This window comes from Bombus vancouverensis, chromosome 3 (genome assembly GCF_051014615.1).
Source record: "Bombus vancouverensis nearcticus chromosome 3, iyBomVanc1_principal, whole genome shotgun sequence".
NCBI classification, from domain to species: Eukaryota; Metazoa; Arthropoda; class Insecta; order Hymenoptera; family Apidae; genus Bombus; species Bombus vancouverensis.
The window spans coordinates 14,220,162-14,237,191 of NC_134913.1; the positions used below are offsets into that span (position 1 = coordinate 14,220,162).

Genomic DNA, 17,030 nt, shown 5'->3' on the forward strand with positions numbered 1-17,030 from the left:
CACAAAATGATATATACAGTTAAAAATGATAATTCGAGTTATGTGGAAAAAAAATTTTAATAAAAAATCAAAATTGGTAATACACTCGTAAAAATGAAACATATACACATATATGTGTATTAACGCTGTACGTCCCGAAGGTACTAAAACGTGAGGATTTTCGTAGGTAATTTTATGACACACTGAATAAACAAGTCGTAGCATTAAATAAAACAATTTCATACTTAATATTTAATAAACATTTCATATGTAATAAACTTTTAGAGTTGCAGTAAAAGATGTGTTATGTACTCCGTATACAAGTCATTCGTATTAATAAATTCTGATTTCATGGTTAAATTATTATAAAATATTATTCTGAATGTAGAAAATACAAATTATACAATATAAAAACTCTAAAACTATGTATGTGCATGTTTTATATTACATCAACTCAATTTTATTTTGAGTACTCCCTGAACAAAGAAATTTTTTACATGTGAATTATATATGTATATATATTCAAATAATTTATTAACTTTCGTGTAAAAAATAGAAGAAAACTGTTAGTTTTTCTTAAAATCTAAGGCTTTAATAAAAAGAGAGTATATTAGTAATATGTATATATTCAATAAAATAAAAAATTTAATTATAATAAAAAACGAGCAATTTTATTCAAAATAAATATACTTTGTTTTCTCAATAAGTATAAAGATAGGAATGGTTTATTAGTGTAAGTACACGGTTACATGTACTATTACACAAAAAAGAGATAAAAGGTGTAATAAATACTCTCAGATCATCAACTTGGTAATTACTATAGAACATAACCTAAAGTGTTGAATTTGGTTCTCTGGATTATAACTTATTACTTCGAATTTGCATATACGGTTAATTGTTGAATGATAATATGGAAATATGTTTAAAACACTAAGTATTTTTAACGCTCTATGTTACAAAGTTATAAATTTTTGTGTTTTACTGATAGTTTTCTCTTAATCTAATTTAAAAACTACATTATTGCTATAAATAAGTAAAATTGTGTAAAATTTAAATTACTATCCTTACATTTCTACCCTTTCCACGTTTGTAAACAAATTTCAGTACATACATGATGGAAATAGTTTTAATTACATGCAGAACAGCTTTGCAATCTTGACGAGTGTTATTCCTATCAACAACTTTTTATTGGAATTGGTTAAAACATGAAAATTAAAAGTTAAAGAGTTTCGTTATTGTAGCGGGGTTTTCAATTCCTTTCCAATACGATTATTCCTCTTCTTGAAAAATAAATAGAGTATAGAGATATTTAAAAAAGTATCAATTGTATAACAAATATTTGCTTAATCTGTTTATAAAAGTCTATGCTGGGTCTAAAGTCGATGAATATTACAATATTCTTGAAAGATTTTAAAACTGTATATCTGTTGATATATTCATTTAATAAATATGAATTAAATAAATGTACGAAATGGTTCTTATTCCATTATTGGGGATACATTTTCAAAATAGCAACACAGATTTCTATTGGATCTGTTTCAAATGGATGAATTAGCATAGCAGTTCTCACGTGTTCTTCGGGAAAGATATTTGCCAAATGGTAATGTATTTTTGTTCTGGTATCGAGAAAATCCCTTAACATATCCGTCGGCATAGCCGAATACAAGGGAGATGTAGGGACATTTAACTGTGAATCTGAAGCACCCAGCCGTTGACTCGATCCTGATGGTACAGCCAAGTTTGAATTATTTGATAACCAAGCTTGGTAAGAATCAGGCGCCGAAGCAATACGTGTTACGTGTTGATGACACTGCCCTCCTTCAGAACGATCCCAACTAAACAATTAAATACTTGTTTAATTAATTACGATTGTAAAAAAATTTGTCTTGTTCGTCATTCCCGCTTAATTATTATGGCATTTAATATTATGATATTGAATCTCACAATCAATATTATAATATAAGAATTGTAGAGAAAATAAGAACTCACTTCATGCCAGCTCTGTAGGCTGATTCGTTACTAGAATGTCTACTTAAGGCTCTGTGCTGTGCTGTAGAAGATGTTATCGCAGTTTGTTGTGATAATGAACTTGTTTGAGATGCTTGCTGGTATTGTCTCAGCTGGTGAAGTCGAGGATCGTACACTGGATTTAAAGTTAACTGCCTCTGCAGTTTCTTATGTATATTTGGTGGCTCTGCTTCTGGTTTATTCAATCTTCCTGTCGATCGACAGGAAGAACGATAACCTATTATTAATAAAAATTAGTTTGTTTTAGTAGAAGCAAATAAGAATAATATAAATATTATTTATTTTGCATTAAAATAAATACGTTAGTGAAAATCCTAATACCTTGAGAACTTGTGGTAGGTGGCACTTGTAAACCATGTATCGTGGAATTCATTGGTTGATCAAGCGTGACATTTTCTGCAGATCTGCTTTTTGTAACTGAAGGTAATGGTTGGATACTGGTAGTTACCGTTGATTTGGTTTTACAAAGCGGTTGATGTTGAAACGCATTGGTCGATATATTGCTGGATAAAAATACATTTGGACTTGAACCTCTTACTTGAAGCTGCTTTTGTACATGTTCCACTAACTTCTCTGTAACTGATTTTTGAGGATGAAGACCTCTTTCTGGATGTCGAAATTTACACTTATTTCCATAAGTGCATTTCTGCAATGAGAAAAATTATTTTTGATTAATATTATCTCACTTTCTTGATTATTTCTTGGTTGTTTCTAATAAATTCTTCAAATACTTACAGAATTAGTTATTGTTTAAATAATTTGATAAAATCTAGGCAATATTTAACATACCTTCGCGTATGGACAAGGTGGTGCTGGATCAGATTTTTTGGGAAAAGTTCTCAAAAAATTGTCTAAAGTGGGACCGCTTCTACCTAGTGGATCGTCTGGTGGCATAAAGCGATCATTTACGAAAGTATACATCAAAATTCTTTCTTCCACAACTTTTCGAAATTCCGGATTTTCCTGTGCCAAATCTCTGTAATTATCATTGCTGACAACAATACCATCGATCTCCGCTGCTAGTTTCAAAATATAGCGATCATCGTAACAAACCATTCTTTTCCCACCAACTAATCTAAAATAGACAATTAAGAACTATTTTAAAGTAATAAGGATTTACAATCATTTCTTACATAGTTACTGTCACTATTGACAGTCAATAATAATATATATTAATACTTTCGATGCGTCTTCATATTAAATGCTGCCTTTTAAGTCCTTAATACTTAAATAATTATATTGTATTAAATACTTATCTATTTAGAGATATATTAAATAGCAAAAACACAACGCATAATGTTAAATAATGGAAATACTTTGTAAGAATTGATAAGTTGGTCTTTCTCAAGTTGAATTTTATTAAAATAGAGTTTTATTTAGAAAGTTATTTATTATGAAATGGCCGGATGTATCGTTAGATTCAAGGATCGCTGTCGCTTAGGCTGACCTAGATTTGTTTTCTGCAGAGACAAACTATTTTTAAGTATTAATAGTAACTTTTATAGATATTAATAATTAATAACTTTTAAATATTAATAAATAACGCTTTAAATTTGTATTCTTCATTATAGTTATTATAGTCTCATTTTAGTTTGAAGAAATCATTTAAATTTTGTACCATCTATTACTGAATACCCTATATATCTAATAGCAGCTATTTGTTAAACTATTTTCTTTCACATAATATGCCGTGATACTCAAATATTAGCTGAAATTGATCCTAAAACACTTTTATATATCATCGTACATTATTCATACATTACATGCATTAATTAACTGATTCATACATTGATATACAAACCTGGATGGAGTAAAAACCAACAAACGGTCCCTTTCCAATTCTCCCAAAATTTCTTGGTCGGCGATCGGATTATCAATCCTGGAAGTTTCCTTTCTCCACTTCGGCACAAATACGGTAATTTCTTTGTGCCCTCGAGCTTTAAACCAATCCACGCAAATTTTAATTCCTCTACAAGAAAATATTTCCTTGTTTCCATGACTCATCGCCACATTGCTTCCATCAATTACAACAGATCTGAGACTGCTAGAGCATCCGCTGTTTTCATTGGACATTAAATCAGTGTCCGCGACGTTATCAGGCTCCTCTGGCGTATCAACTGATTTTTGAGAACAGCTAGCACCGAGTTTTATCAACTCAGCCAAAAGTTCGTTTTGTTCCGGATCTGGACCCAATTTTTCCAGCGCTGTTTGAACTAAACGTTCCGTGTAGCCAAGCTTAAGGGCGAATTCTACTCGGGCAGTGTACCCTAAAAAAAAATAAATGTTTAACAATTTTAACAACATACGATAGTCTCTTGTACGAAGCTAGCGTTAAACGTGGCTTGATGACATGGCTATGTTAATCGCATTACGTTCAAATACATATGAAAAAAAGACAATTTGGGAAGTTTAAACCGGGCTATAAGAAAATAGAAACAAACGCTACTTAGACAGTATCGGTGGATAAATCATGTCTTCGAGATGACCAAAGCAATGAAATTGTCGTGAAAATGAAGATCATGAAGACTATAGCGGCGGAGTAGCAGTATCAAACGGCGGAGAGATAAAATGAATAAAGTTCACGAATATTATTGTCTTCCGCGATATTCAGTGCGCAACTAGAAGCTACATTTATAAATTCTTTTTTCAAATAATAGCTACTTATACACGGCTGTAATCTATGAGATTTAATGATAATACTATATTCAACCTTCACAGTAGTATGGTCTTTCGAATAGGAGACATATAACGTTAATGGAATACCACACAAAGATGATACAAAGTAAGCATACGATAAAACTATAGCTTAGAAAAGAAACGAAATCTATCGTTTGCCAACATCCGTAAAGGTCGGTTATATACATATAATTGGAGAACATATAAGTGGAATCGTCCCAGGTACTTTAACTCGGACACTTAGGTATATGCAATGTGTATACACCCTAAGCTTAGTTAGATATTATTATCTATCAAAGGAAGGCCTATATTATTAATAACTATGATGAGTAAAAATTGGAATATTGCTAAGTACTTGCCTACGTGGAGATTAAACTATTAGCAGCTACTATCCCCTTATTAATAAAACAATGAACCAAAAATAAATACCATATATCTATTGATAACATAATAAATACAAAATAAAACGTTTAAAGAATTACTATTAATTGAAATTAAATGATTTAAGTGTATTCTAAAGAAGCGAAGCTTAAAAAAGCAAGTAAGATAAAAATGAATATCGTTTAAACGATAAGTCGAATAAATAATATAGTAAATATTAAGGTAGTATGTAAATATTTAAGTCTAAAGGAGATCTTGAAAAATAATGCGAAGAGAGGTATCAACGCACCTGACCAGAAAAGGATTAACAGATTAGTCAAAAGATTGATAGTTAGCAGGAGAACGTCTCATTTCTGTGAGTTGGAAGAATTGTGCTTTAAAATGGGTAATAAATAAAAGAAGCAGGTGAACGAGGACAAACTCACCGAGGAGAGTAGTAAGAAACCCGACCTCGAATAGACTCAAATATCTATGATGGCCTGTCACATAAAGAAGCTTAGGATCTTCGGTTGGAACACACGAAGCATCAGTGCCAGGAGGGGAGGAATTCCTAAAATGTTAGAGAAATTTGTGATAGGTATGTGCACGATGTCATGACAAAAGTTTAAAGATGATTTCGAAGTGCATGATTTCAAAACTGTACATCTAAGAGAGGTTTGAGGAGAAGCGATGATATTATTATTTTTCCAAGGGAAAGTATCAATTTAAGATTTTTAATAGATTAGCATACGTATACACAAACCTATAAACGATCTCCACGTAGGTGAGTAGAAAGCTTTTCGAAATAAATTTACGTTTATCTAGAATTTAATGATATTAAAGCTAATAATAATATTTTACACGAGATATCATTGTTAAATATTTAATAATAAAAGTTGTTAAATTTATTGAATCGTTATTGTTAACAATACATTAGGTTACTGATAAAATACGAAATCTTTTTACATTTAGTTAGTTAAAGATAAATGATTTTTTCTTTAAAACATCTTGTACCTGGACTCTGAACCGGTGGACTTCCTTGCACTGTAACATATTCTGCAAATTCAGCAGCCAACGTATCTGAGGCGGTCCGGGACACATCTGAATGACTTGACGTAGATACCTATAATTCGAAATGAAAGCTATTAATCGAGGACAATGAATTAGTGAAATTTTTCGTTTCATCTTCCTTTATCCGAATATCCTAATATTTAGCGAACTTTCTACTATCCGAATATTCTGTTAACCGAACAGGATATCTCCTAGTCACAGATGCTCTTCTTCTTGTTAGGAGGAGTTTGTGAAAAAATCTTGTATTATAATTAAAATGCAAATGAAATGAAATATCGCACATAGGCAGAAAATGTTCTTATTTAAATTCTTGTATAATTAATTCTTATATAAAAGAAAATCCTTATATTTTCGATGAATATTTACATATAAAAAAAGTTCGTTTATTTATAGATTACGCGTCTTATACGAATAAATTATAATTTTGTAAAAAATTTGTTGCATTAACTTTACAAAGTCGAACAAATATTTTGGTTTCCTGGAACGTTTACAATTTTGTAAAATTTATAAATAAATTATTTTGCGATAGAACGCGCAATGAAATTATATCTCAAATGCGATAAAACGTGGAAAAATGATCTCCCGTGAGAAAATGCAAAATGTTTCTTCTCGCGCGCTTCTTCATTACGTCCGTGCATCAAATTTTTGATTAAAACCTGAATTTACAGATTGAGCAATCATTCCTGCAGTCACAACAATACAAGGATGTCATAAAAGTTCATAGATACCTGCAATTCCACTTGTGAATGAATATTCGTAGATCCCACTGAATCTTCAGCTTCGTAGTCGCTATCGTAAGAAGAATCTTCTGCGTCAGCAATACTTTCAGTTTCCAGGACGGTACAATCTACGTATTTCTGAAAGCAAAATTAAACAATCAAGTGGTCATCCGTATCGACAAAGATTTCGAGAACATACCGAATACATTTTATTTATGAAATTATAATTCACATATTACATTCCCCTTCTATTACATTTTCTAATTTATGACAATATTACTGAGCGCTACTGTTAGTCGGCTAACGATAATTAGCTGATCAACATATAATGCAAACGAAGGAAAATCCGTATTATCGAAATTTTAAATATCATTAAATCTTTAGGCGAAGCTAAATTTTTGAAAGAGCAAGTAAAACAAAATGCATTAGTCTTAACATTTGCGCAGTGATGGATTTATTCACGCACATTTTCACTTGATTCTACTAATTGCATCATTATGACTTTCTTCTGTTGACTCGTGGCACATAAAACTTCTTCGCACTAGCGACGAAGATAACGGACTTGGAATCAATTAAAAACGAAAGAAATAGTTTGAATACAATTTATTTTTATTCTTCTACACTTTCATCTTTCTTCTAAAAATACACGAAGTAAATATTTATACACACTTAACACTATCGGATTAAAGATTCTTATCGTTAACGTTGCTACGTCTGAACGCATTAAACGTAGCTGTGTCCAAGAGGAAAATATTCAAAAAAGAAAACTTTCGCTCGAAAGACCCATTTATACTATATTCTTTTTTTAACATTTTTATTACCAACGGAAGATTTCGATAACGATAATTTTAGTAATTATCTCGAACACATCAGACAGATCGCCATTGCACATTCGTAGACTTATCTTTAGTAAGAATTGCATTTCGGTTCACATTAGGAATCTTGATCGTCGACACTAAATTGTATCTAAACAGACGTAGACGTGGTCACACCAGACTCACTCACGTGCGCATGTCTAATCTCAAGATCTAACCTACCAATCTACGATATCTGTCAATTTAGTTATTAGTTTACCGTCAAACATATCCTTTTACATTGCCCTAAACACAATTATTCTTGCAACGAATACCAGATCAAATGAACTTCAAGTGAAAATTTCTGTGATAAAATCCACGTTTCAAGCGTTTTCTTTTTCCTGAAAACAAATCGTTATTTAGCAAAATCCAACTAGTAAATATCTCTCTGTATTCACATTGTCGTCGCTGATAACCACTGTATAGAAAAAAATTTCTTTTTAATCTCATTTTCTATATCGAACGCGCAAATTGGTGGATATCATTAGAAAAATGTTAAACAAGAACTAATTTACGTTGGAAATGACATAGGGAGATGGGTGATAAACGGAAGTGTATTTCCTACGTCGATTAGCTTTCTGTATTCTTACGTTTGGGATTAAGATATAACGTCTGATTTTAGCCACGGTTACAAAATTATTTAAGATAACGTGACATTTTGTTTGAGTTGTGCTGAGTGACTATTTATGTACATACGGTTGATACTATAATTGTGTTTCCTTCGAACTGCTTTTCTATTATTTTTCCAACCACCGGTATTTCTTAGCGTGCTTTAGTTCCATTTAGCGCCACTATTACGTCTGCGGATGAAAGTTGGTTTAAATATCTCAAATTTTTAGCATTATAGTTTCAGTTAGAATGATACAATGTTTTTGTATCGTTAGCTATTCTAACCTTACGAATCTTTATCTTCGCGAATTTCTTGGAGCCACGTATTTATTTTAAATTATGCACGGCAAAGACAATTGGAGGCGTTTCTTTCTTAAACTTTCTAATAGATATATCTCCTACTATCTCTACGACCGTCGATTTACCCGGTGATAAAAAGATGAGCCAATCTTTTTTCAAATAATTTTTATCGATTGAGAAGTTTTCTTACATATGTAGATCTTTGTTCAGTAAAGACTTTTCTTATCGTTTGATATTTATTCTGTATATTTTATTCTTTGTTTGTTCCTTTTTACGAACAAAACTCTCGCTTATAGCATTACTTCTAAGAGATAAACTCCCGCTTTACGAATTCCTGATTTACGAACGATCGCCAAGAGCCAATTAATTCGTAAAAGCGAATACCCTACGTGTGTATATTTGTATATCCTTTGGCGCCGAGAAAGCTGAATGATTGGAGCTGGGTGAAGTCTGTAATTCAGATTTTGTTTCAGCAAATTTGAAGGAGATTAGACAGCTTGTAATGATTATATGATTTTTGAGAGATTTACTTGAAACCACAATTGAAACCAAAATCTGAATACACTTGTAGGAATACTTTATATGAGATAAAAATTTCTATTCTAAGAGAACGACATGAAAATGAATATAATGATCCTTGTAATTACTTCGCGACAAGTTCTAGAATATTAAGAAATATTACCATTCCAATTTGTTAGATCGCCCAATTTAGGTCATGATCTCACTCTAACTCAATAAAACAATAGAACAGAAAGAATATGTCATTAATCGGTATGAGAAAAACCAGGAAAGAAAATATAAATGTATTCCAAATGAAAGTTATAAATGTTAGATAAAACAATAAGCAAGTAAAGTGATTTATATACAGGTAACGCTTTTCATATCGTAATAACAGTTCATTAATGAAATAAACACATTAATGAAATATTTTTCTTTCGTTCTCTAACATTGCTTAATATATAGTATATTATATAAGTATGTAATAAAAAAAAGTACTTAAGCTATATTGTAGAATACTTTTAATCAACTGAAACACAGTAAAGGCTACCATTACTGTATCCGTATCTAATCTAAATTGTCACGCTTAAAAATACAAAACAATGTAGTGCAAAATAAACGTAGAAATCGTGAATGACAGATTTCCGATATTATAGTTTCTAATTTTTAGATCTAAGATACGCAATAATAATATACAAATGAATGGTTTAGAAACCAAAAATCAAAAGCAATTACTAAAAGAACTTACCTTTCCGGCGACGGTCATATCTCCTTCCACGAATTGTAATCGATCGTATCCTTTCGCGTCCAAAGACCTTCTCGAATCCGTACAAATACTATTATGTATACAAATCATACACACAAGCACGCGCGCGCACACAATGCAAAGACACGAAAGGAAGAAAGATGGAAAGAATAAGCAGCTTTCACAAATACATTCCAGGCTTTGATTAAAATGCGTCGATTGTTACTCGATACTTATTATAGAGATAACAGGAATCCGTGGTAATCTGTAGGAAAGATTTCAACAGAAAGAAATAGGAAAGTCCAAAACACGCTTCCGGGATATTCCGTTAGATCCTGGAACGGTATCGATGTACAGAAGAAAGCAGGACAAACTCACGACTACTCGCGGCGACGGCCGGTCAGTGAATGGAGCAAGCGAGAGCTACGACGTCATTACCCCCGCTACTTGCCATGGTCTCCAAGCAATGTCGTCACATCGTCATATGCAGCGATGGCCACGAACCAAGTGAAATACTAATTAGTTTATGAACAAATGAATAATGTGTACAAGTTATCTATATCCTTTAATACGAGGTTAAAGTTATAATTTTAATTTTACTAACTTTTAAATGTTATCTGTTATTATTCGATATTAAAAGAAATACGTATGTCCCTTTAAAGTATATACGTACGTATTGTAGTTTTATCTTAATTTAACCTTTGATAAGCATTTCATATCACTGGTAACATAATAAAATAGGTAATGTCAAACTATATGAGAGATTTTTAAATTAATACGATAATAATATGTATATGATAATACTAAATAAATAAGGAATTATATTAATATTGTTAATACGACTTTTGTCTGTTCGTGCTGCATGTTTTTGAAATAATTAATAATTTCTGTTGCTTTTACAAATCATGGTGAAAATAGAAGTAATAAAGATAATGAAAGTTTGAAGGGAATAAAAGGATCATTACTTATGAATGCCATATCAGCAAGATACAAACCTGTAAAGTGATATATAAGATCGTAATTTGATTTTGCCCTAACTGTAACTTTATTATTATCTATACTAAAAAATATACTTATATACAGAATCCTCTTTATTTTCTGGCTCTGTTTTCTAGTAACATTAATTTACGAAATACATATTAATTAAATAGCATAGTACACAGAAAATTAATACAGATAATTCTTAAATCAAATGCAAATTTTGGAGACATATTTATATGTATATAAGTTGCATAACGGGTAATAATATATTTCAACTTCATTTCTACATCTATTTATCTACTGTCATGATCTTAAATATGTAACTCTTTATGTGAACGTCATTATAAACTAGAAAATTATTAAATTGATCTTAATAAATATTTCCTACAAGAATGATGCAATTGTCCAAAGAAAAGAGTTACAAACTCTGTAGTTTCATAACGTTCATTAGAGTAAGCAACAATTTCGTAAGCAGAGTTTAGATTAAAATGGGTTAAATTAATAAAAATAAAAATTCGATTGCATATATCTGAACTATTTGAGATCTCTTTCGATAAATAAAAATGTTTACATGTTACAAAAATTCTAATTTGTTATAAATATTAAATCGAAGTTCTTTCCTTTCTTCAGTGAATAAAGCGTCTGTTTGAAGTTCCTAAATCCTTTTTTTGACGCCCTATATATAAGAAATACGATATTTATAAATTGCTTATAGTGGAGTGATAACATCATGCATAGCATATCGCCATGTCCATGCCCTCGCGATTTCATCAAACCTTTCACGATCGTTCATATACATTTCTCCCAATTCCGGTTCCATACAGACCTGTGCATTTTGTGTTTATTAATATTTATTATTAATATTAATAATGTGTTATATTAACTTTAATATTATTTTTTAAATATTATACGATTAAAAATCTTATATAATTATCACCGACATGTGATTATTAACACAATGTAATTTATTTATAAATAGTTCTAAAAAATAAATGAGTACAATGTTTGTTAAATTATTATTGTTCTCTATATTACCTGACAGTATGGATCCGTGAGCAAGCTTTGAACACTGATTAACACCTTCGAAATTGTTAGTGCTAATGACCAGTTATGAAGTATTGAGTCTATTCCAACATCACCATGTCTAGAAACATTTGGATGAAGTATTTTTGTAAGAAACCTTACTATCGGTGGATACAAAGGGTAACTGCAAAAGTTTAAAAAGAATGTAAGAAAAAGAAATTAGAAAATTGAAATCGAACAATGGTTATATAAATAATATTTAACATCTAACTAAAGAGAGACTATATCAATCCGTAAACATTGATTTTGACAAGATTTACTCTTAAGAAATCTGTTATTTTTATTTGTTAAATTTATTTTACATTCCTATATATGAAGTATGTAGGAACATAAATTGGTAGTAAAAAACATAGGTAAATCAATATAATTTTATAACATAAATCAGTCAAAAATATCTCAAGAAAATTTGAAAATTGAAATAATTGCTTACATTTAATAAATGCTTATATTTAAAAGAAGACTGTCCCGAAACGTGATTCGGATTCTCCCAATTTTCGAAAATTTCGATATTCATGAGTCGCGAGATACTTTCAGAAATCTGATCCGACTCTGAGGAAAATTCTCGACTTGATTCGATCTAACATGTTTAAGTTCTCGCATACCTCTAATAATAAGAAAAATACACATTTATACATACGTGCACGGGACTTGCAGGTAAAGATAAAATAAACCTCCTTCGTACGGACTCCCTACAGGTCCAGTTATCGTAGCTTGCCAATGGCAACACTTCTGATCCAAGGGTGTTGCTTCAATACCCTCAGGAGGATCTATTCTCAAACTTTTAAGCTCGCTATGCAAACGATTTTTTCTCCATGAATTTTCTTCAATACTTGGCGATCGAGACATCAAACACGCTTGTGCTAAACACGTTCTACAAGGCGCTGAAGAAGCCAAAAAATCATATAGTTTATACCAGTTTTTAACAGTTCCGATAGGTTTATATAAAGGCCATCGTAATTTCACATTTCGTTGCCACTGCTGTGGCGTTACGTGTGTCGATAACAAACCACACCATCTACGGCAAACATTCGCAGCTGACCAAAGACTAACATCATCCAAGTGTGAGAAGACAACTAACAATACTTCAGGTGGTAATCTTTCCATTAAGCCTGGTTCAGCGATAGATTCATATTTGGCGTGCTTATAATTCGTTAACATCTCTAATCGTTCAGACAAATTTTTCGATCTTGACATTTCTCCTGCATTACTTTGTACTTTGCAATTCCGATAATAATATGGTCGACTTTCTACTTCCTTAACTCTCTGGAATGGGACAATGTTATGTAATGCTCCATCTGCCACACGTGCAGAACTAGAACTGGAATCTTTTTCTTTATTATTTTCACGATGAATATCATTGTTTCCATTATCTATATTTTGCATACTGTCAGAATGGACGCTGTGTGAAAGCTGCGCATTTTGAGATACAACTGCCATATTTTTTGGGCTACTTGTATTTATACCGTGATGTTGTTGCTGCTGCGCAAGTAAAATATGTCTGTTCCTTGAACCATATCTCGGAGGCTTGATACAGCGTACACCGGATCTTTTTGCTAGGTTTAACACATTCACGTTTTGCGCAGAATTTTGTTGTTGTTGACTTGCTCTTCTTTCATGATTGTAATAAAGTTCTGTTGGCTCATCATTTCCTGAATCTTCGTCATCTGATTTCTATATGTAAAAAATAAAAGATAATATGTATATAAGTACATACATACATATCTTTATTTTCTTGTTTGCCAATGAACTTCATTTATTCGTATGAAACACAGATAACTGGATTTTTATCAAATAATTAGTCACAAAAATGTTTGTTTTTTACATTAGAGACAGAGCGTCGATGGGATGAAAATTGATAAATGAAAATATAATCGAGATTGAATATAAAAAAACTGCATACTGGAAATATTTAATTATGATGGGAATTACAAACTTGAAAGATTTTCAAAAAATAAAAGAAATGTGAAAATGCTCGTTTTTCTGATAAAGAAGCGCGTATCTATTTGTACGGAAATTCACAGGAATTATTGAGAAGAGTATGAGTCACTATCAAGTAAAGGATACAAGATGATCAACCATAGTAACAGTGAAGAAGAGAGATTCGTTAAATATGATCGGAGCTCGGGTGCAGAGAATAGGAGGTGACCTAGGAAGGATTGTTGAAGAAGTTACAATGGCAATACTTTGACGATGAACATTAAATAGACGATAAAATTAGGCATTATTATATCATATAATTGTATGATATTTAAATAAATGAAGTTCTACTATGTATATGTATATAAAACAATACAACATACTTGACTGAAAATGGGAACTGGCAAAAAACCGATGTCATTAGGAAATAGAAATGCGTGACATGTTGGACAAACAGGTTCCTCAAAACATGGTCCATAATATCCATTGCAGAAACAACAAGTAATCGTCTAAAACACATATATAAAATATTTGCAGTAATATAATATAATGCGAGACATTGTATTAAAAGTTACTATATAAAATGTATCATTTCCAAAATAAATGAAATAAAATTTAGTTATTAGTAAACTTCATAATTTAAATAAATAATAATAAAAAGTCTTTAATATCTTGTTATAAGTTATACAGATAAAGAGCTTCCATAAGATGATAAAAAATCTTGAATTACTGAAATTACAAATATCATTTTAAATATAAATGATCAACAGTTTAGTACTATCAATAGTTTTTAATCCTTTTACATAATTAATCCTTAATCCTTAAATTAATCCTTTTACATAATTAAGATATTATTTAAAAATAAACCGAGTGGTACCAGGTTTGAAGTCGTTTTCAACAGAATAATCTTCTATAAATTTCTACTTGAAAAAACAGAGAAAGAGCGAGACAGAGGAAAGAAAAGGTGTTTTTAAATTAAAAGAATCAAAAAAAGGATAAAAGATCAAATAACAATTACTGAAAACTGGAAATTAAAAATCATTAACTATGATCTCCTTTATTTCTACTTTTACTATTATTTCCCAAATGTTTTTCTTTTTCACTTTATTTAACTGACTTCTTAATATTAAATATTTCTAAGTATATATAAGATTATCATTAACATTCAGTAGAATATTATGTTTCATATTAATAGAACATCCCATAAAACTAATAAAAAATAATATTTCTTAGACACAATTTGTCTTATTAGATTGCTCAAATCTTACACTGGATAATGCTTTGAAATTCAAATATTGTTATCATCCAATTCCAGTTGATTTCAGTGTGACCAAATCAATAAAGCATCGCGATGATTATATAACCAAGAGAAAACTCTTTATTAGTGCAATTAATAAATGAAAGTATCTTAAATTTGCTAAACCATATGTTAACAAAGGTAAAAATTTGTGGAATGTAGTTATATGCAGTGAAAAATAAAAATTTAATGTTTCTAGCTTAGATGAAAAGACTAGAGTTTAAGATCATAAATAGAGTTTAAAAATCATAAATGCTAATGGCTTGTCAAAATTTATGTCTAACGTATAAATGTACAATTATATGGTGCAAATAATAATAATTGGTCTGGATATAACAATATGTACTATATTTCTAGAAAATACAAACCTATGTATTATAAGAAAAATAAATTATCTGTCAGGAGCGGATGTTTAACATGTATAATTTTAAATATAAAAAATAATTGTTTACACAAATAGTTATTAGATGTAATATGATTATATATGTATAAATATGTATATATAATGTATAAAAATGTATATATATAAATGTCAAATATTCCTGGAATAATATTCAATATACATCATGTAAATAAAAAATTATTTCTTTTAATATAAATTGAATATATAAACTAATTTTCAAATTGATGAAAACATACATATTTATATTGCACATATTTTATAACTGCAAATATTATTATTTTATTATTATATATTATTATATTAATAACTATACTAATAACTGTATTTATTTTCGTTAGAATTTTCAGTATAATATTTAAGAAATTAATAATAATAATAATAATAATAATAATATCACAATTTTATTATTTAGAAATTTTTCTTTGACGTTGAACAATTTAAGCGCAAATATAAATATCTAAGTACAATTTCTTGTTTAAACGACTTACCGAAAAATTAAATTCAGGGCAAGGTACATATTCAATAGGTTCTGTAAATTCATCTTCTACATTTAAATTTTCATTATAAGTATCTTCTTTATGTACTTTTTCCTTGGTTAGATGCGAAGAACCACCTACTACTTTGTCACCAGCCATATTTAAACCATCACAAATGTAATGTTTTTCTACAAAATGTTATAGGTTATCCAAATTATTCATCTGTGTTATTTACCTTTAGTTAGTATAGTTTTATATTTTTAATACTTGTAATTACTCTCTTTTCAAAGGTAAACAAAAATAACATGAAATATCACAATGTAAATACTTTACTCTAACGGAACTCACAAATATGAGAACGATAAAATAGCTATATGGTCTGTAATTCTGATTATCTTCAATATCCAGACTCTAGAAGGACAATCGAGTGATGTATTTTACATCTACATAAACCTATGATTTTATATATATAAAATCTATATTATTTCATTTACTTCTTATTTACTTCATATATGACATTATGAAGAATTTTATATTATTTATTTTAACAAACATTCTCATATTTTTTTTATATATATAATTTATATATGTATATGCATATTTCTTCTAAATTAAAATTCATGAAAGTTTATAGCATTTTTAATACATAAAAGCTTTAATATGTGAAAAGTAAGCAATTATTAGAAAAATATTGAATTATACTTCACTGAGATTAACATATTCTCTTCTTATAAATATCTAAAAGAATGATTCAAGCGATATATATAGATATGTATGTTTGTGGTGCCTCTTATAATATATGTACATATGTAATTTAACAATAAAAATGTTTTACAAATATTTCAAACATAATTTAACATTCTAATATATATATATATATATATATATATATATATATATATATTAGATATATATATATATATTATATATATATATATATATATATGTATCCAAACTAATATAAATTTTACAAAATATATTCATTTCTACTTCTGTTATGCTTTTTATATCATGCATCCTGAAGTTTTACTATA

The 17,030-nt window shown here is 29.6% G+C and overlaps 2 protein-coding genes across 4 annotated transcripts; both read right to left on the minus strand.

The window, feature by feature from the left end:
* Positions 1-38: 38 nt before the first annotated feature.
* On the minus strand, positions 39-10,230 carry Regnase-1 (zinc finger CCCH-type containing protein regnase 1). The gene is made up of 8 exons (XM_033328228.2): positions 9,843-10,230; positions 6,843-6,971; positions 6,058-6,166; positions 3,809-4,274; positions 2,797-3,082; positions 2,329-2,653; positions 1,969-2,224; positions 39-1,814 (listed from the first exon to the last, which is right to left on the minus strand). Exons 1-8 carry the CDS (start codon positions 9,948-9,950, stop codon positions 1,466-1,468), a joined length of 2,028 nt encoding a protein of 675 aa, XP_033184119.2. The 5' UTR covers positions 9,951-10,230; the 3' UTR covers positions 39-1,465.
* A 1,109-nt stretch (positions 10,231-11,339) lies between these two features.
* morgue (modifier of rpr and grim, ubiquitously expressed) lies at positions 11,340-16,450 on the minus strand. 3 transcript variants are annotated; one of them, XM_033328232.2, is made up of 6 exons: positions 16,345-16,450; positions 16,009-16,184; positions 14,204-14,329; positions 12,541-13,574; positions 11,856-12,027; positions 11,340-11,646 (listed from the first exon to the last, which is right to left on the minus strand). In XM_033328232.2, exons 2-6 carry the CDS (start codon positions 16,153-16,155, stop codon positions 11,530-11,532), a joined length of 1,596 nt encoding a protein of 531 aa, XP_033184123.1. In that variant the 5' UTR covers positions 16,156-16,184; positions 16,345-16,450; the 3' UTR covers positions 11,340-11,529. The 3 variants fall into 3 exon arrangements, with proteins under 3 accessions (XP_033184123.1, XP_033184121.1, XP_076484148.1); XM_033328230.2 differs by having other exon boundaries at positions 16,264-16,412; XM_076628033.1 differs by having other exon boundaries at positions 16,274-16,403.
* Positions 16,451-17,030: the final 580 nt, after the last annotated feature.